At 36.3% G+C, this 21,207-nt stretch overlaps 1 protein-coding gene across 1 annotated transcript; it reads left to right on the forward strand.

Annotated features, from left to right (window-relative positions):
• Positions 1 to 13,814: 13,814 nt before the first annotated feature.
• LOC131599138 (uncharacterized) lies at positions 13,815 to 14,294 on the forward strand. Its single transcript, XM_058871602.1, has 2 exons — positions 13,815 to 14,108; positions 14,207 to 14,294. Exons 1-2 carry the CDS (start codon positions 13,816 to 13,818, stop codon positions 14,247 to 14,249), a joined length of 336 nt encoding a protein of 111 aa, XP_058727585.1. The 5' UTR covers position 13,815; the 3' UTR covers positions 14,250 to 14,294.
• The last annotated feature ends 6,913 nt before the right edge of the window (positions 14,295 to 21,207 follow it).

Genomic DNA, 21,207 nt, shown 5'->3' on the forward strand with positions numbered 1-21,207 from the left:
CTAAGAGGTTCTTTACTTGGAAATATGATGGGAGATTCTTGGTTAGCTGCACATGAACAATACAAAGAGTACTATGCAGCACTTTATTTGAGAAATGTTGCGGAAACGTTAGTTGCTTGCATTGTGTGGGTTTAATATAACTTTAATTGTATATGCTTTTGACGCATCAAAATAGATTAGTCAACCAAGATATATAAATAAAAAATTGCTTTTAAGGCGTGTTCTCATTCTAATAATTAAGTATAAGTTTAAATTAATCTTAATTATCGACAATTACAATACCATAAAAAATCGTTTGAGATAAATATTTTTTTAAAATTTATAGCCTAATTGGGTTTTGATAAGAAAATTAAAAAATCTAATCTAACCTAATTTAGCTTGAGATTTGCTATGATATTTTTGTGGTGATATAATAGCTGAATAGTTTGGAAACATAAATATAAGACTTGTAATTTGCTACATTTTAGTTGTGATTTAGCTATGAATTGTATAAATTTAGTTTGAATTTTGCTAGGAAATTTCAGTCAAGATAATTAGCCACTCAATCCAAGCTACGGCATATATGGCAGCTAATCCGTCTTTAATCTCCAACTAACTCTGTTTTATAGAGATTTGCTTCAAATTAGCTACAGTTTTGGCCGTAGCTAGTTGTAGATTTTCTTGCAGTGCGAGATTATTCCAATTCCAATTTATGTGGCAAACTTCAATAGTGAAAATTGTGAGAGGAAAACATTATTCAATTTATATTTAACTAAGAAAAAGTTAGAAGACATACAATGCATGTGGTGGTCGTGTTAATGCTTCACACCAAACAATTAACCATAATAAGCTAATTAGTACAAATACTACAACATTTTAGCTCTACGGCAATGCAAAAAAACCGTAGCGAAATCTTAAAAAACCGTTTCCGAAATGCTTACTTTTTTTTTCCAAAATGTAATTAAATATCAGGGCCGGCCCAACACTCTACGAGGCCTAAAGCAAACTTTGAATTGAGGCCTTTTATATTTTAATAAAAAATTTAATCAAATTATTATAATATTTATTAAAAATTTACTTTTCGAGCTTTTTGAGATGCAAAATTATTTATTAACCTATTATAATCAATTTTATTTAACATTTCTTTTTCAATCGATAATAAAGCCAATCCATTTAATCTTTGTTGAGACATTGTTGATCTTAGATAAGATTTTATTAATTTTAATTTTGAAAAACTTCTTTCTGCTGAAGCAACAGTTACAGGAATCGTTAACATTATTCTATAAGCAACAAATGCATTTGGGAATGAGTTTAGTCTTGTTATATAATTAAGTATATCAATTGGTGTATCTTTTTCGACATGTATGATTTCTCTTAATATTTTCAATTCTAAAAATAAGTCTAATCCATCAATATCAGAGTTGTCGTTATGTTTTAACGAACATTCGAGGTTAAGACAATATTCTTTTCAATTTTAAATTTCCAATGACCTTAATTTTTCTATACTAAATAGAAAACCAAAAATATCCTGATATATTTTATGTAACACCCAAATATAAATACATGCATCAAATCATATAAGTATACATGAATCCAAGTATTTGGTACTGAAATACCAATAAGTTCCTAGTCAACACATTATACATATTAGTGCCAAATATAAAAGTTCTACACAATGGCATAATACATACAAGATGTTCAAAATAAAATACTAAGAACTAGATCAACAATGATCTCAAAAGAACTCCACAACGGAAGCTTCGCCATATCCCACAAAAGGTACAAGGAATAAGGAAATCAAACTTCTTTCTCCTTACCCTTCGCAGAACCTGTAGTACCTGAAATCAATATATAATGGGGTGAGATATAAAATCCCAGTGGGTTCCCTATCCTATGGATCCTCTCGGCTTTACAAGGTTCTAGCCTATAAGTCTCAAGTCATAAAGGAACTAGACCTTGAGTTCTCACACTATCATTATATGGAATCATACTTAGAGTTCAACAACTCAACACAAGATTACTAATCGGAAACCAATACCAAGGCATCCCCATATTCCCGTCCCCTTCTACGTCTAGGAGGTGGCACGAGTCATGGATCCTTTGGAAAAATCTTGACATACGACATGGATTCGGACTCATGAGCCTTTCCCCATGAATCGTCACTTCACATGGCCCGTACACCATCACAAGTCTCTACCCGTAGGTTCCATTCGTACACAACAGCGGGAATCAAACCTGCCAAGATTATTGTGCCTCTCTGCACGGTGAATGCCTGTTAGCATTCAAAGGAAAAATAAAGAAATAAAGAAAATACAACGGTTCCGATAAATACATCAACAATGGTGATCGCTTCCGCAAACCACTAGGCCTGTTAGCCTTTCCTCATAAGATTCCAACACGTATGTTCCATATAATGTCTCATCCTAGGTTTCTTTGTTAAGCTACACAACCTAACAATTCCTAGTTTTCCTCACTTATTCCTTATTCACATAACAATGTAGTTATTTAACCCTCTCGATATAAACACATATAACAAGGTATTACCAAATCCACCTGCAATAGAACTCAAACAACAATTATAGAGTACATAAGCATCATACCAAGAGCATAACGTCCTCATGGTTCCAAAATCTACACTACTACAAAGTACACACTCCTAGCCTATTACTGCTTCGAACGGTGGTTAAAACAGAGTTACGGTTCAAAAGTTATGCTTGAAACAATTTTCATTAAGTTAAGAAAATTTGGTTAAGGAAGCTTCAGTTCGCGCCGCGCAACAACTAGGTCGCGCCGCGAACCCTCTGGCAGAAGCAAACCATCATAATTTCCAACAATGTTCGCGCCGCTAACTAATCTACGCGCCGCCTACCTCTGGCAGTAGCAAAACTCTAAAGATTTCCAAACTATTCGCGCCGCGAACCCCAGTACGCGCCGCGTACTGAAGGCAGAAGCAAAACCCCTAAAAACCTGCATAGTTCGCGCCGCGCAGCCTTGTTCGCGCCGCGAAGCGCGCGAGAACTCAGTTCTCAGTTCTGCTTCACTCACAACTTTCCATGGTTCAAAACCATCTAAACCATCTAAACCTGTTCCAGATCAGATTAAAGCATAGATACGAACTATAGATGATCTATTTATGGATTATAATCACTTTGCTCATGAACATTGATGAACTTGTCCAAAACCTAGATTTCCTCTATACAAAATCCCTAAATCAAAACTTATGTTTTCTCATCCACAATCAAAGCTATAAGTTTCTAACTAGAACCCACCTCGATTAAGAGTCGTTGATGTCGAAGATGAGTTGATTCGGCGGAGAAATGGTGAAGATCCAAGCTTTTTCCTCTTTCTCCTCTTGCTCTTCCTTCTCTCTACTTCTTCTCTCTATCTTTCTCTTTTTGATGTAGAATGAAGAAGAAAAACAAAAGGAAGGATATAAGAAAATATCTTTAAGTTAACACTACTAACTTAATGTCCAAAAGTATCTCTAACGTATCAATTGATAAAACCTCAGTGTCAGTTAATACATTAGAGCATTTAATTAATACGGGGTATTACATCCTCCCCCACTTAAATAGAAATTCGTCCTCGAATTTAAGAATTACCTGAAAAGGTGAGGGTAAGCATCCCGCATTTCCGATTCAAGTTCCCATGTAGCATCGCCCGGATGCGTCACATTCCACTGAACCTTGACAAGAGGAATCTCCTTGTTGCGTAACACTTTAGTCTCTCTTCCTACGATACGGCTCGGTAAGGGTTCAAAAGTCAAATCTGATTCTATCTCAATAGCATCTGGTAACACCGGCTGGAGAGGATCGGGAATAAACTTCCTCAGTTGAGACACGTGGAAAACATCATGCATTTCTGATAGAGAAGGTGGTAAGGCTAAACGGTAAGCTACTTCACCAATCCTCTCTAGAACCTCATACGGTCCCACGTATCTCGGACTTAACTTCCTTGACTTAAACGGTCCTTTCAACCTCAACCTCGGAGTAACTTTCAAAAATACATGGTCACCTTCCATAAACTCCAAAGGCCTCCTACGGTTATCCGCATAACTCTTCTGACGATCCTGTGCTTGTTTAACCTTCTCACGAATCAATCTAATCTTGTCCGTGGTCTCTTGAATAATTTCGGGTCCCAAAATTCTATCATCACCAACTTCTGACCAACACAACGGTGTTCTACATTTTCTCCCATACAATGCCTCATAAGGTGCCATACCGATACTCGCATGATAACTGTTATTGTATGCAAATTCAATCAATGGTAAAAGCTCCTTCCAATTTCCTCTACTTTCAAGCACACAAGCTCTTAACATATCTTCCAAGGTTTGTATCGTTCGTTCCGTTTGACCATCTGATTGAGGGTGGTTCGACGTGCTCAAACATAATTTAGATCCCATCGCTTGTTGAAAAGCTCTCCAAAACCTTGAAGTAAACTTTGGATCTCTATCCGACACAATACTAGAGGGTACACCGTGCAACTTCACAATCTCTGCGACAAACAACCGTGCAAGATGACTTGCCTTGTAAGTAGTCTTCACGGCTAAGAAATGTGCAGATTTCGTCAACCGATCTACAATCACCCAAATAGAATCATATCCACCTTGAGTACGAGGTAAACTAACCGCAAAATCCATTGAAATACTATCCCACTTCCATATTGGAATCTCTAGTGGTTGTAACAATCCACCTGGCCTTTGATGTTCAATCTTTACTTGTTGGCGTACCGCACACTCTGATACGTACACCGCGACATCTCTTTTCATTCCGGACCACCAATAATCCCCTTTTAAATCTTGGTACATTTTTGAAGAACCCGGATGTATAGTGAAAGCACCCTTGTGAGCTTCATCCAAAATCCTTCTTTTCAATAACGCATCATCCGGAACACAAATCCTCTGATTAAACATAATCACCCCATCTGTAGCTCGAGTAAAACCTGGTTGAACCAACACCTCTTGTAACTTAGTATCAGACACTTGTGCTTGTTGGATGTCGTTTCTCAAAGTAGAATTAAAATTCAAGTTTCCCATCAATACTCCATTTTGGGTCCAAACAAATTGAAGGTTGAGATCTCGAAATTTCTCCAATAATGCATACTCTGACATCATTAATTCGGCCCTCTTTAACACCTTCCGACTCAAAGCATCCGCCACTTTATTTGCTTTGCCTGGATGATACTTCAAGTCAAAATCATAATCCTTTAAGTATTCCATCCACCGCCTCTGACGCATATTCAACTCCTTCTGGTCGAATAGGTACTTTAAGCTCTTGTGGTCGCTGAACATTTCAAAATGAACTCCATACAAGTAATGACGCCACACCTTCAGAGTAAAAACAACCGCAGCCAATTCTAAATCATGAGTTGGATAATTCTCTTCGTGAACCTTTAACTGTCGGGATGTGTATGCTACCACCTGACCATCCTGCATCAAAACCCCTCCTAATCCTTTCTTGGAAGCATCGCAAAATACTTCATAGGACTTATTTGGGTCAGGAACGATCAAAACAGGAGCAGTCGTCAATCTTTCCTTCAAGCCCATGAAACTCTGTTCACACCCCGAATCCCAATCATAAGGACACTCCTTCCGAGTAAGTCTAGTCATTGGTAAAGCCAATTGAGAAAACCCTTTTATAAATCTTCTGTAGTAGCCGGCTAAGCCCAAGAAACTTCGGACTTCTGAGACATTGCTCGGTCTCTCCCAATTAATTACCTCTTCGATTTTTGTCGGGTCCACTGCCACACCTCCTTGAGATATAACATGACCAAGAAATCTTACCTCTGTCATCCAAAACTCACACTTACTTAACTTAGCAAACAATTGATTTTCTTGCAATACCGACAGAACAATCCTCAGGTGTTCTTCGTGCTCTTGTGGAGTACGAGAATAAATAAGAATGTCATCGATAAAGACTACCACAAATTGATCTAAGTAAGGCTGAAATAACCGATTCATATAATCCATGAAAACAGCTGGAGCATTCGTAACACCGAAAGGCATCACCAAGAATTCGTAATGGCCATAACGGGTTCTAAATGCAGTCTTTGACACATCTGAGCTCTTCACACGGATTTGGTGATAACCTGACCGTAAATCAATCTTCGAGAACACACAGGCTCCTTTCAATCGATCTAACAAGTCGTTTATCCTAGGCAAAGGGTATTTGTTCTTGATGGTGGCCTTATTCAACCGACGGTAATCAATACATAGTCTCATCCCACCATCCTTCTTCTTTACTAACAACACTGGAGCTCCCCACGGTGAGACACTAGGTCGCACAAAATGTTTAGCCATTAGTTCTTCCAATTGCCCCTTTAATTCTCTTAATTCAAGTGGTGCCATCCGATACGGAGAAACGGATATAGGAGCCGTTCCCGGTACCAGGTCAATAGAGAATTCCACTTCCCTTTCCGGAGGAAGAGAAGTGACATCCTCGGGAAAAACATCGGGAAATTCTCTAACGACAGCAATTTGTGAAACCTCTAACTTGTCACCCGTCTCCTTAGTGAGAACCAACAGAACAGACTTCTCTTTCTCAAACAAGAAATTAATCATACCTACCGTACCTTCTAGTATAGTAGTCAACACATCCTTCGGAGTAGCTTCTTCAGTTGGAATAATGATTAACTTCTCCTCACACCCAATGAATACCGAATTAGCAGAAAGCCAATCCATTCCCAATACAACGTCTACCTTCTTAAGTGGTAAGCAAACAAGATCAATCTGGAAATTCCTACCACCCACAGATAACACACAATTTTCACACACCAACGGTGTCTCTACCATCTCATCCATAGCAGTAGTAACCGCCATAGGAGGAAATAAAGGAGTAGCTTGCAACCCAAGTCGCTTCATACATTGTAATGACACAAAAGAGTGTGTTGCTCCACAATCAAATAGAACAAAACAAGAATGCCCATTAATGAAACACGTACCCGCAATCAAAGAGTTATCACCCTTGGTCTTCTTAGCATCCAAGGTATAAACTCTACCAGTACCCCTTCCTTGAACTTGATTCCTATTCTGAGGACAATTCCTAGCCATATGCCCTTCTTGATGACAATGGAAACATTTCGCCCCTTCAAAGGCACATCTTCCAAGGTGATTCTTACCACAACTACGACACACCGGAGGTGCACTAGACCGAGGACCTTGCACTTGCTTTCCTTTGAAAGCTTGTGGCCTAGGTCGAAATTGTTGGCTTGGCCTTCCTCTTTCATGTTGATTCTTCTTCTTCAAATCTTCCTCAGCTTGAACTTTCTTCAAACTAGTCTCAGCCACATAACATTGTCGCAACAACTCCGTATAAGTAGTGAACTCCCTCTGGGACACACTATGTGAGATATCAGCCCTTAACCCAAACAGAAACTGGTCCACCTTCCAACCCTCATCAGGAGCATACGCGGCCTGCCTAGAGTAAGCAGCCAAAATTTCAAACTTCTCAGCATAAGTAGCTACTGACATATTGTCCTGCCTTAACTGCTGGAACTCCAATTCCTTCTTAGTCCTCAGTGAACTAGGAAAGTATTTCTCCATAAAAGTGGTCTTGAAATTCTCCCATTCCTTAGGTACTCCCTGAGTAGTCATCAAAGCAGAAGCACCCTTCCACCACCTCATAGCTGGACCTTTCAGCGAATGAGAAGCAAACACTACCTTGTCCTCTTCACCACAATGCACGATCTCAAAGATTCCCTCTACATTGGCCACCCACTCATGCGCCTTTATAGGATCTAATCCACCATGAAACTCCGGAGGATTCATGCGAATGAAATCCCTATAAGTCCCACCTACAGCTTCGGGCACAACCACTGGAGCATTATGACTGCCATTCATCTGTTGCATCATCTGCAGCATGAACTGATTCTGCTGCTGTTGCATCTGTTGCATGAACTGGGGCCATGGAACATTCGCACCGCCATCCGGTGTATTCACTTGTGGAGGTCGTGTGGGGGGTCGACCACGAGTCCTGCGTCCGTCCGCCATGTTCCTGGAGGTTATCAAAATGGGATTAAGTTGATCAGGCTCAATGCCATAGTCATAACACAACAAAACTCATGGGAACACAACACATCTTGGACAGAAAGAAACACTTATAATATCTCATGGCTAGGTCGAGGATACGACCTGCTCTGATACCAACTGTAACACCCAAATATAAATACATGCATCAAATCATATAAGTATACATGAATCCAAGTATTTGGTACTGAAATACCAATAAGTTCCTAGTCAACACATTATACATATTAGTGCCAAATATAAAAGTTCTACACAATGGCATAATACATACAAGATGTTCAAAATAAAATACTAAGAACTAGATCAACAATGATCTCAAAAGAACTCCACAACGGAAGCTTCGCCATATCCCACAAAAGGTACAAGGAATAAGGAAATCAAACTTCTTTCTCCTTACCCTTCGCGGAACCTGTAGTACCTGAAATCAATATATAATGGGGTGAGATATAAAATCCCAGTGGGTTCCCTATCCTATGGATCCTCTCGGCTTTACAAGGTTCTAGCCTATAAGTCTCAAGTCATAAAGGAACTAGACCTTGAGTTCTCACACTATCATTATATGGAATCATACTTAGAGTTCAACAACTCAACACAAGATTACTAATCGGAAACCAATACCAAGGCATCCCCATATTCCCGTCCCCTTCTACGTCTAGGAGGTGGCACGAGTCATGGATCCTTTGGAAAAATCTTGACATACGACATGGATTCGGACTCATGAGCCTTTCCCCATGAATCGTCACTTCACATGGCCCGTACACCATCACAAGTCTCTACCCGTAGGTTCCATTCGTACACAACAGCGGGAATCAAACCTGCCAAGATTATTGTGCCTCTCTGCACGGTGAATGCCTGTTAGCATTCAAAGGAAAAATAAAGAAATAAAGAAAATACAACGGTTCCGATTAATACATCAACAATGGTGATCGCTTCCGCAAACCACTAGGCCTGTTAGCCTTTCCTCATAAGATTCCAACACGTATGTTCCATATAATGTCTCATCCTAGGTTTCTTTGTTAAGCTACACAACCTAACAATTCCTAGTTTTCCTCACTTATTCCTTATTCACATAACAATGTAGTTATTTAACCCTCTCGATATAAACACATATAACAAGGTATTACCAAATCCACCTGCAATAGAACTCAAACAACAATTATAGAGTACATAAGCATCATACCAAGAGCATAACGTCCTCATGGTTCTAAAATCTACACTACTACAAAGTACACACTCCTAGCCTATTATTGCTTCGAACGGTGGTTAAAACAGAGTTACGGTTCAAAAGTTATGCTTGAAACAATTTTCATTAAGTTAAGAAAATTTGGTTAAGGAAGCTTCAGTTCGCGCCGCGCAACAACTAGGTCGCGCCGCGAACCCTCTGGCAGAAGCAAACCATCATAATTTCCAACAATGTTCGCGCCGCTAACTAATCTACGCGCCGCCTACCTCTGGCAGTAGCAAAACTCTAAAGATTTCCAAACTATTCGCGCCGCGAACCCCAGTACGCGCCGCGTACTGAAGGCAGAAGCAAAACCCCTAAAAACCTGCATAGTTCGCGCCGCGCAGCCCCGTTCGCGCCGCGAAGCGCGCGAGAACTCAGTTCTCAGTTCTGCTTCACTCACAACTTTCCATGGTTCAAAACCATCTAAACCATCTAAACCTGTTCCAGATCAGATTAAAGCATAGATACGAACTATAGATGATCTATTTATGGATTATAATCACTTTGCTCATGAACATTGATGAACTTGTCCAAAACCTAGATTTCCTCTATACAAAATCCCTAAATCAAAACTTATGTTTTCTCATCCACAATCAAAGCTATAAGTTTCTAACTAGAACCCACCTCGATTAAGAGTCGTTGATGTCGAAGATGAGTTGATTCGGCGGAGAAATGGTGAAGATCCAAGCTTTTTCCTCTTTCTCCTCTTGCTCTTCCTTCTCTCTACTTCTTCTCTCTATCTTTCTCTTTTTGATGTAGAATGAAGAAGAAAAACAAAAGGAAGGATATAAGAAAATATCTTTAAGTTAACACTACTAACTTAATGTCCAAAAGTATCTCTAACGTATCAATTGATAAAACCTCAGTGTCAGTTAATACATTAGAGCATTTAATTAATACGGGGTATTACATTTTAAATTGTTCAAATCTACTTCGGAATGATGTAATTGCATGATCTAATATATACAAAAAATAGTCAGATTTAAATGATTCTTGAGGAGTTTTTAAAACTTCATCGTCAATAATCTCATCAAATTGTTTCTTTCTACGAATAATACGTTTTTCACGAAATTTAGGCTCTATATCCATTTCGATTGCAATTTCTTTAGCCAAAATTATGGCATTTTCAAAACCATTTTCCCTATATTTTTCGAAAAAAGAAATAAGTCCTTTTAATTGCTCTATAGCAACATCAATGCTCATATCCTTTGATTGAAAGTGTTTACTAACTGAGTTTACAGCGAATAATATTTCATACCAAATAGTCATGCCTAGCAAAAATTCAAAATTTTCAAGCTCATAAGTTGCCAAACATTCAGCTTCACTTTTTATTTTAGGTTCATCATTCACTTCACCTAATTTCAATAAAGCATCTCTTATTTGTGAAGTTTGGAATCTTATAGCTTTTACACTTTCAATACGACTTTCCCAACGTGTTTGTGACAATGATTTCAAAGTAAGACTAGGTATATGGTCTAATAAAATTTTCCATCTTTTAGTAGAAGAAGAAAATATTGTATAAATACGTTGCACCACTCCAAAAAATGACGTAGCTTTGGAACAACAATTTTCCATATCACAAAGTACCAAGTTTAGACTATGACAATCACATGGTGTATAAAATGATCTAGGATTAACATCTAAAAATCTTTTTTGAACACCTTGATGTTTTCCTTTCATATTAGAACCATTATCATAACCTTGTCCTCTTAAGTTACTAATATCAAGACCAAGTATAGTTAGTTCATTCATAATAGCATCAAAAAGACCTTTTCCAGTTGTATCATCTACTATTAAAAATTCTAAAAAATACTCAACTACTTGTATTGGGGTTGAAGAAAAATCTACACATCGTAATACAATAGACATTTGTTCTTGATGACTTATATCAGTAGTGCAATCAAGTATGATTGAAAAATATTTTGATTCCACAACTTTTTTTATAATTTTTGTTTTAATTTCATTTCCTAACAAATCTATTAATTCATTTTGTATTCTATGTCCAAGATAATGATTATGAATTTCATCATTTTTTACTCGACGAATGTGCTCTTGCATTAGAGGATCAAATTCTGCAATCATTTCAATTAGACATAAAAAATTTCCATTATTTTCTTGGTAAATCTTTTCATTTGTTCCACGAAATGCTAAATTATTTTTTCCAAGAGTTTTAACAACTGCAATGATTCTAAGTAATAAATTTCTCCAATGCTCTCTTTCTCTATTAATTCTTTCTTGAACATTCTTGTCAATTGTTTTATGTTTTAATAACCTCATTTCTAAATCAATCCATAAACTCATATTAACAATATGATCATTACTCGTTTCATGACTCTTCAACTTAGCACTAATATTTCTCCAATCATTACTACCTTCATGTGCTAATTTACTTGTACTAGGAAGAGCATTAAAGAATTTACAACAGAAGCAAAAAACTTTATCCAAATTTTGAGAATAAACCAACCATCTTCTTTCACGTTTTTCTCCGTTGGACAACTGTTGAATGTAAAGTGATGAAGAAAAGTGTCTTGCATATGCATCCTTAGGAAAATCTATATCGGTAACTTTTATAGGGCCGTTCTTTACTAATAAATCTCTCAAATTTGTGTCAATAGTTGTCCATTGACTTGGGTCATATATATTTTTATGAGATGATTTTTCTAATACTTCTTCTCTATCTTCATTGTGAGTGTCAGAATCACTATTATCTTGCATATTAACTTGTACTCTAGTTTCATTTTCACCGGCTATTCCTTCTCTATTTTCATTAGCATATATATTGTTAACTTGTTCATCAACTACCTCTTCTCGATTTTAATTTTCATCATGGTTTACATTATTAACTTGTTCATTTAGCGAGCAATCACCGGTGTTTTCAATTTTACTTTTTTTTGTTTGTTTTAACAAATTTGTCTAAAGCCCCTTTTTGTGATTCAATCAAAGCTTCAACTCTTTTCTTTTTTTTAAGTTTCGAATAACCCGATTCATATTTTCGAGTTGACATTTATATATTTTAAAACAAGTAAACAATTCAATCAAATCTTGAAAGTAAAAGAGAACTAACAAGAGAATAAAAAATATAGATTAAACAAAACAAATAGTAACAAAGAAAATAGATCTAACAAGAGAATAAAAGAACCTGTTTGCCGGTAAAAAGAGAATAAAAGAAAGAACCGCTTATTTGCCGTCGATCGAATCAACAAACCAGTGATTGGAGATGGAGAATTAAAAAAAACTCAATAAGCCAGAAGAGGAATTGGTCTTTGTCTATGTAGAAAATGCTCAATGGCAGTTTAACGTGAAAGAAGAAGAGTTATATTATTGGAACATTGAAAAATGTTAAATCAATTTAATATTGAATTAATAATTAATTTGGAACGTTAGGAAGAGAAAGAGTCAAAAAGGCACAAATTTGAAAAGGTGTGAGTTGTTATCTTACGTGTTTGGTTGGAGAATTTTTTTTTTAGAATTGATAAATTAATTTAATTTAATTAATGGATGCTATTTTTTAGGCCTTAATTGTTTTGATTAAAAAATTATACAAAATAAAAAATGCATTAGTTATTTTCGTGAGGATTCTAATGCTATTTTTTAGGCCTTAATGAATGCTATTTTTTAGGCCTTAATAAATTCTACTATTTTTTAGGCCTTAATTATTATAATTAAAATTTTTTTTCTAGGGGCCTAAAGCCCTAGCTTTACCAGCCTTACCCAATGACCGGCCCTGTTAAATATAAATAAAAAATTAAAATGAAAAAAAAAACAAAATTGTCTAACCAAAATAATTTATTATTTTTAAAAGAGATAATAATTTGGTTTCTATATTTTCTTCCGTATATAAAAATATTTGAATCAACAGTATAATTAATCCTATACATAATTAAATCTTCCGTATATAATAATATTTGAATCAACAATATAATTAATCTTATACATAATTAAATCGGTAGTAAATTTGTTGTCGTTATTATTCAATATTTAAATCAATAGTTTAATATTATTTTATCAATACCCGTGTGTACGCATGGGTGCTGTCAGGGTCAGCCCTGGGCCAGGGCAAGCAGGCCCACAGCCCAGGGCCTCAACAAAATGGGGCCCTCAAAATTAGAGAGGTGTAATTAAAAAATAATAATACAGAAATATTAAATTATATATCTTTTAGCGAAATTAAAATGCAGCACGTAGCTTGTGGGCCAGCGGATTTACCAATGCATTGTGGATGTGGAGTTCCCAGTTCGAGCCTTACTACTCCCAATTTATTTTCATTTTTAGTGGCATAACTACATTAAATAAACATGGCAATTAAAAAACTATCATTTTAAAAAGACAAATATAATTAAGAAATTATTTAAATATTATAATTAAATACTTAAAAGTTTGTCATATAATTATCTAATTTATTATAAATTTTTATGAAGAAACTAAATTTATGATCACTTGTGCTTTGATTTATTATTTTTTTATTATAGAAATAAACTTTTTACCAATCAGGTAAACCAGCATATTAGGGACAAGACTTACCCTGGGTGCGTTTGATTTGTTAAAAAATAAGGTACTGGACAGGACACCTTTTTTTGTACTCTGTTTGATGCAGAAACTAATCATGGCACTGGACAAAAAATATAATAAGGTACTGGACAAAACCATAATTTCTTGTCCCCGACTAAACTATGGGACAGTGGGCGTGAAAGGGGAGGAAAGAAATGTTGTTGGTGAAGTTTTGTTGAAATGCGACAGCATAGGCGGAGATAAATTGAAGGAGAAAAGTGAAGGTGAAAGGTGGGAGAGTGGAAAGGATAATCATGAAGGGTCATCTTCTGCGGGAATTTCAGATACCGCTGATTTGAAGGAATACATAATGATCTCTTCTGATAGTGAAAGGTAAAGGTTTTTTTTAAGTGATATGTAATATATTAGAGTAATAGGTATACTGAGGTTGTTGTGTTGGCATTGAGGTGTAAATGTTGTGTTTATTTCAGGGAAATGAGTCCTATATATGAGGAACTGGAAGAAGAGTACTAGACTCGTGAAGTTGATGATGTAAAGAAGTTTTGCTCAAATATTATGGTAAGTATTGTGTAAAGTTTATAGTTGTTAGTACAATGTTGTTATACACAGATGTAATGTAACTAATATTGTTTGTTAATGAGTGCAGCATATTCCTGCAAAAGTAATTGACAAATGTGGTATTGCTGGAATGTCAAAGATAGTTTTCTATGATGTGGAAAACGGGTACCCATATTACTGCAATATGAAGAAGAGGCCAAAGAGAAAGGAAACATATTTGTACGGAGAGTGGTTTGACTATGCAAGGGCAGCTGAATTGAAAGAAGGAGATAAAGTGCACTTTGTGATTCGATACCCGCCAGTGTTAGATATTATGGTAACAGTGGAGCGCAGTGGTGATCGTTGATAGAGCCGTTGGGTTGGCAATGTTTGATGGTGGATGAATAGGACAATTTGTTCGTAGTTTGGTTTGTATGTGAATTATGGTTTTGTTTTTTATTGTTAATTTTGGCAATGGTGTATGTGAACAAAGATTAACAATTATGGTACTGTGTATGGTTTTTAATTGAATATTATCAGTTTTGGGATTAAGTTTTATTGATTGTGCAAACTCTGCCATGGTTTTGTTTGCAAAATTGATTATCATTGTGTTTCTAAATTAATTATTGCTTATTATAAGTAGTGAAACAGGATCTCTATAAGTAGTGAAACAGGACCTGTAAATGGTTGCCTATTAAATCTAAATGGTGAACATACAACAATAGACTTATGAAGAATTGAAAATTCAATTTAATAGTATGTGTTAAACAATAATATAGTAATATTAAATAGTTATAAAATAGTTGTAATGTGTTATATTATATTGGGAGGTGAAAGATCAATTGGGTTATGGGCAGTAAATGTGTTTTCATGAGGAATATAAATAAAATGAAAATTGTTTTGAAGTGATGTAAATGCAAAGAAGACTAATTGAAAAATTGCATTGAATTCTATCGGACGGTGGAAAAGTAACAGGTATGCGAAAAGTCCATTTAGAGTGTTATATAAGTAATGTGTAAGAAGGTTGAAAGCACTAAAACCTGAAGCAATCATCATTACTCTATAAACAATAGTGTAGGCTGCGAATTTGTAAAAAGATAGAAGGAAAATTTTATCAAGCAATGAAAGGTAAGGTTAAAATATTCTTTTGGAGTGGTTGTTCTGTTACATTTTGAAATGAAAAGCTGAATATGGTTGCATGCAGGTGAAGAAAACTCGGTGAACGAAATGGTTGTGGGGAAAGCTGTCACTTCTGATAACTTTGTGTATGTTTGAATCAGTTTATGTTGAGTATACGTTTTTATGTTTTTATTTAGAAGGTTTGATAACACATTGGTTTATTCGTCATGTTGTTTGTTTGTATTATGTTTTAGATGTCATGAAGCTAATGGTGAGGATGTTAGCTGCCATGTAGAGCAGCCTTTTGAGATGTCATATTGTATTTGGAAGAAAGATGTGGTGAATGGGAAGATGGGTCAGTCATGTCTTCTTGTAAGTTATTTTTCATTTTTGGCTTATTGTTATAGGACCCTTAATGGGAAAATCTAATGTTGTTTTATATTAATATTGTAGGAAATTCCTGAGCATGTTGTGGCAATTCGCTGGCTAAGTGGAGTAAGGTTCGTAGATTTGGTTGACTGGGAAAGAAAAGTCGGATATGAATGCGAAGTTCATTGTACCGAAAGGGGTCAGATGTTCTTAGGGCGTGGTTGGTACAAATTTTCCAAGGACAGGAGCCTGCTTGATGGAGACTCTATGGGTTTCAGCATTAAGGATCCCGTCAGCAAGGAGATACATGTAACAATGTTGAAAAATTGAAAAATGATGTAAAAGTTTGTTATAGGTATTTATTAATATATTTTGTAATTCCCTGGTGGACTTAGTTCTTTATATCAATATATAATATTTTGGTATTTAGATGTTTTGCTTTACATACATTGAAGCTTAATTATTTAAATGAGAAAGGTACCATAAAACATTACAACATACATATGAAGATATAATTAATTGTTATATTTTTTAACAGTAACGCATCATAAGATTCTATTAATATATGAAATTAATGTAGTATAACATAGAATGCTGTTAGTAATATATATTACTGCTGTTACAGAATTACTGAGATAAATGTTTGAAACTCAGACATTTTTAAAAACCTCTTTATACACAACATTTGTAGTTTTCCCCTTGAATTTCTTTTCTTCATCATGTGTCAGTATTTTGATTCCGTTTTTTGTTGTTACTCTTGACAATGCAACATAAATTTGGCCGTGTGTAAATACATCTCTTGGTAAGTACAAACCGACGTTATCCAATGACTGTCCCTGTGATTTGTTGATTGTCATAGAATAGGAAACTATAATAGGGAATTGTCTTCTATTCAGTTTGAATGGCCATGGTGATTGGGATGGTGACATGTCCATTCGAGGTATGTAAACCAAATTTCCCAAACCTTGACCTCCCATTATGGAAGCCTCGAGTACATGGACTGCCATCTTTGTTATGCATAGCCTTGTGCCGTTACACAAACCTTCAGATTGATCTATGTTTCACATGAGTATTATAGGTGTCCCAACCTTTAGTTTTAAGTGATGGTTAGGCAAACCTGATGTTCGGAGGGAACTTAGAAATTATGGTGTGAGGATATCAACAACTGTTGGGTCATGAATATCAGACTTGTCAACTGAATTTGCGTTGTAGTAGTCACGAATTTCTCCTGCATTGTTGATTGAACATAATTATTAAAAGCATAAAATCTATTAATATATTCCATTAATTATATATTTTTGTTGCTTAACCTGGCATTAAGTTAAGTATATGGTCATTGATCTGATCAACGATCTCCAGTGTAGAGGCCAGTATTGCTCGACTTTTAAGGTAATCAACAGATTGGAAATTATTTATGAAATCAGGGTATGTGGTATTGACAATGGCCACAATTGGATCATCAAAATCTGTTATCAAAATATCAGGTGGTATGTCGATTTGGCGGTGCCGTCATTAGGCTCAGATATTCGGCCCCCTCCTATTCTTAAAAGCCAATCTGAAAACTGTGTTATTTTAGTTTTATTAGTCTGTGTTGATCCTGTTTGAAGCCGCATGTTTCTTGTCAATGTTAATACCTCAACTGAATGCCATATGTAAGATGCATTTATGGCACAGTGTACAATATCGGAACGACTGCATCTGGGGACGACAAGTAAAATCTATCTAAAATCACCACCGAAAACAATGACCTTTCCACCAAATACATCACTGGAATTTTTGTTTGCACTCATAACATCTTTCAAAGTTCTGTCAAGCGATTGTATTGCATACTTATGTGCCATTGGTGCCTCATCCTATATTATAAGCTTTGTTCGTCGTAGCATGTCTGCAACATCATCGTTGAATTCAACCTTGCAAGTAGAATTGTCCATAGTTGGTACCGGTATCCTGAACTTTGAATGTGCAGTTCTACCTCCTGGAAGTAACAAAGATGTTATACCGCTAGTTGCAACAGTTATGTGAATACAAGATTACACTCAAAGATGTTTTTGATTCATGGCAAACTCAAATAAGCATTCAAACAACAAGACGGAAGCAGAAAACTTAAAGAAAAGCGAGCATTGATCACTCATAGGTCAACCCATTATGTTTATATGTTTATAGGTTGCCTCAACACAAGCAAAACAAGAAGAATGCAGAAAAACAGCAGTTAGGTCGACCTACCATCAACCCAGGTCGACCTAAAATGGAGAAAAATTCATATATCCCTGCTAGGTCGACTCACACATCATTTAGGTCGACCTAAATTGATGAATTCTACATACCAGCCTGTTAGGTCGACCTACACATCAACTAGGTCGACCTAATCTGTGAAAATGTCCCCAGAATGCATCAGAAGAGGATTCTGGTCGACCTACTCCTTCAACAGGTCGACCTAACTGGGAGAAAAATTCTGCAAGCTCTGTTAGGTCGACCTAAACACTACAAGTGGTCGACCTAACTGATCAAGAAAGTTCAAAAATCAGTTTTTCTTGGTTCTAACTGTTATGCAATCATATATATTGTGCAAAGGTAATTATTCAAAAAAACACCAACGACTGAAAGATACACAAACGCTTCTCATCTTCGTTCTTCATCATCTCCAACACAATTACACATAATCATTCTTGCGTTGCGGGTTAGTGATGAGTTCGATAACGTCCATGGAACGGAATTGAAGATTCCTAGTGGGTGAAGGTTTGTGGGGTTTGTTGGTGAATAAAATCTGCGGGTTTTGTCCTCCACGACGGGTGGTTCTTGGGGGTTTTTATCAAGAGGCGTTCATTGAGGATTCGGCTGAGTGTAACGATTGAGGAACGGGGAGTTCAAGGAATCAAGACACTGCAGAAGGGAATCAAAGTGAAGCTCTTGGATAACCTCGATCTGGCTCAAGATTAAGGGGGAAGAAGATTCAAAGGATCGACATAATTGGTTTATCGTTTATCGCTTTGTTATCTTCTTTGTATATACTACTTTCAACATTAATAAAAGATTACCCAATTTCAATTTGGAATTGGGGGCAGACGTAGTCGTAGCGAGGACGATCGACGAACTGCCTAAACAAATATCGTGTTCTTGTCGCTTTTACTTTCTCTTTTACTTTCTGTTCATAATTGGTTATAAGTGCAAAATTGATCAACGATTCAAGTGTTAAAATTGTGAATTAAAGTTCTGCACAAACATCACAATTCACCACAACTTGAATCACTATCAATTTGAACGTATCACCAAGTGTTTGTGTTTTTGCTTAATCCAATCTTTCTGCATTGAAAATCAAAGTTGTCAATCTAGGAGTTAATTGGTTTTCAGTTGTTAAACGTATTGGTTAGCCATCATATTATTTCACCATCAATTCCACTTACTTTTTGGTTTTGAAACACATACGACCTTTGCAATAGCGGTCCGGAATAGACGCAAGTCGATTCAGAACCGCTTTCGCTCGAGTCAGTAGAAAAATCCGTAAAAACTTAGTGAGATCTATTCACCCCCCCTCTAGATCTTTAGGCCAGCGTCTAACAAGTGGCATCAAGAGCTCTGGTTTATTCCGTGCTACGTGAAACACTTATTGGAAAGATGGCTTCCGAACCTAAAGGGGCTCATAATAGAGCTCCAGTTTTCAACGGAGAAAACTACGGCTATTGGAAGGATTGTATGTGTGTCCATATCAATGCAATTGATAGGAACATCTGGACAGCTATTGTCAATGGTCCATTTCGGATCACTATGACAAATGCAGCTGGTGCAGTTGTTCCAAAACCAGAAGATACTTGGAATGCTGAAGATGAAAAGAAATATGCATACGATTGGAAAGCGAGAAACATTCTAATCTCAGCTCTAGGAGTTGATGAATACTATCGCGTTTCCCATTGTAGATCAGCTAAAGCTATGTGGGACACATTGCAAGTTGCCCACGAGGGAACGGATGATGTCAAACTAGCTAGGATCAATACGTTAACTCAAGAGTTCGAACTTTTCCACATGGAAGATGGTGAAACCATCGAAAGCATGCAGAAAAGATTCGTTCACCTGAAAAATCGATTAAATTCTCTTGATAGACCTGTTTCCAATGCAGTTGCTACTAACAAAATCTTAAGGTGTTTGAATAGGGAATGGCAGCCCAAAGTTACAGCAATTAAGGAAGCAAATGATCTCAACACTTTAGACATTACCACTCTCTTTGGTAAACTAGAGGAACATGAACAGCATCTTAAATGCCTTGACATGCATGAGAAGAGGACAAAGAAAGAAAAGAACATGGAGAAAGAGGTAGAGAAGAAGTCAATAGCTCTAAAAGCTTCGAGCTCCAAGACCTCAAAACGAGAGCCAAAGGATAGTGACACAAGTGATGACGAAGACTCCGATGATGAGGAAATGGGACTGTTTGTGCGAAGATACAACAAATATCTAAAGAAAAATGGAGCAAAACATTCTGACAAAGGATTGATCAACTATAGAAAGCAATCAAACATGTTCAAACAAGATGACGACAACAAAGGAAAGATCAAAGGTCTTTGCTTCAATTGTGGGAAAGCCGGTCACTACAAACCGGATTGTCCATACCTTAAGAAAGAAAAGGAGAAGAACCAAAGCAAAGGTCATAACAAATCTAAAAGAGCTTACATAGCATGGGAAAGTGATTCATCTAGTGAAAGCTCGTCAAGCGATGAAGAAGAATCAGCAAACCTATGTTTCATGGCTCATCAAAACAAGAAAAAGAAAGCTGTAAGTCATCTTAAACCTGAACTCGTAGATAAGGTATCTCACTCTCAACTAAAACTTGCTTTTGAAGAATTACATAGAGATGCAATTAAAGCTTTCAAACTTTTGGCCTCAAATAAGAAAATTTTTTCATATCTTGAATCAAAAGTTGAGAAAACCGAAAGGGATATGGAAGCTTTAAAACAATCTATGCTAGACATTCAAAAGGACAAAGTTGAAATAGATCCTACATCATGGTTTGGTTGTGAGACATGTCACATTTGGGAAAAAGAAGTGAGAGATCTAAAAGCCAAGTTAGACAAGGCTCTACAACCAAAAGTGACTTTTGCGGTTGATCCAAACAAGTTCAAAAGATCGTATACTCCTTGTTATACCCCAAAATTTGCCCACTTCTTTTTTCAGGAAAGTTTCAATATGAAAATTAAGAGTCTCATATAAACATGGATTTTTTCAAAATATCCTGACATATGAAGAACTTGGTTTTCAGAATTTTTCTTACACAGTAACTTGGCTTACAGTGGAATTTATTCTTACGCAAACGCCAAATACTGTTCTTTACTTCACAAATACTATTTATTTATTTTACAGATAAATAGTACTAACACAGTTCATGCAGGGTTAAATCTTTTTGCAGGCGCAAAAGCAGGAAACTCACACTGTACTGGTAACAATTGTTTTTGTTTTCCCA

The sequence above is a fragment of the Vicia villosa genome, linkage group LG4, assembly GCF_029867415.1.
Source record: "Vicia villosa cultivar HV-30 ecotype Madison, WI linkage group LG4, Vvil1.0, whole genome shotgun sequence".
NCBI lineage: Eukaryota > Viridiplantae > Streptophyta > Magnoliopsida > Fabales > Fabaceae > Vicia > Vicia villosa.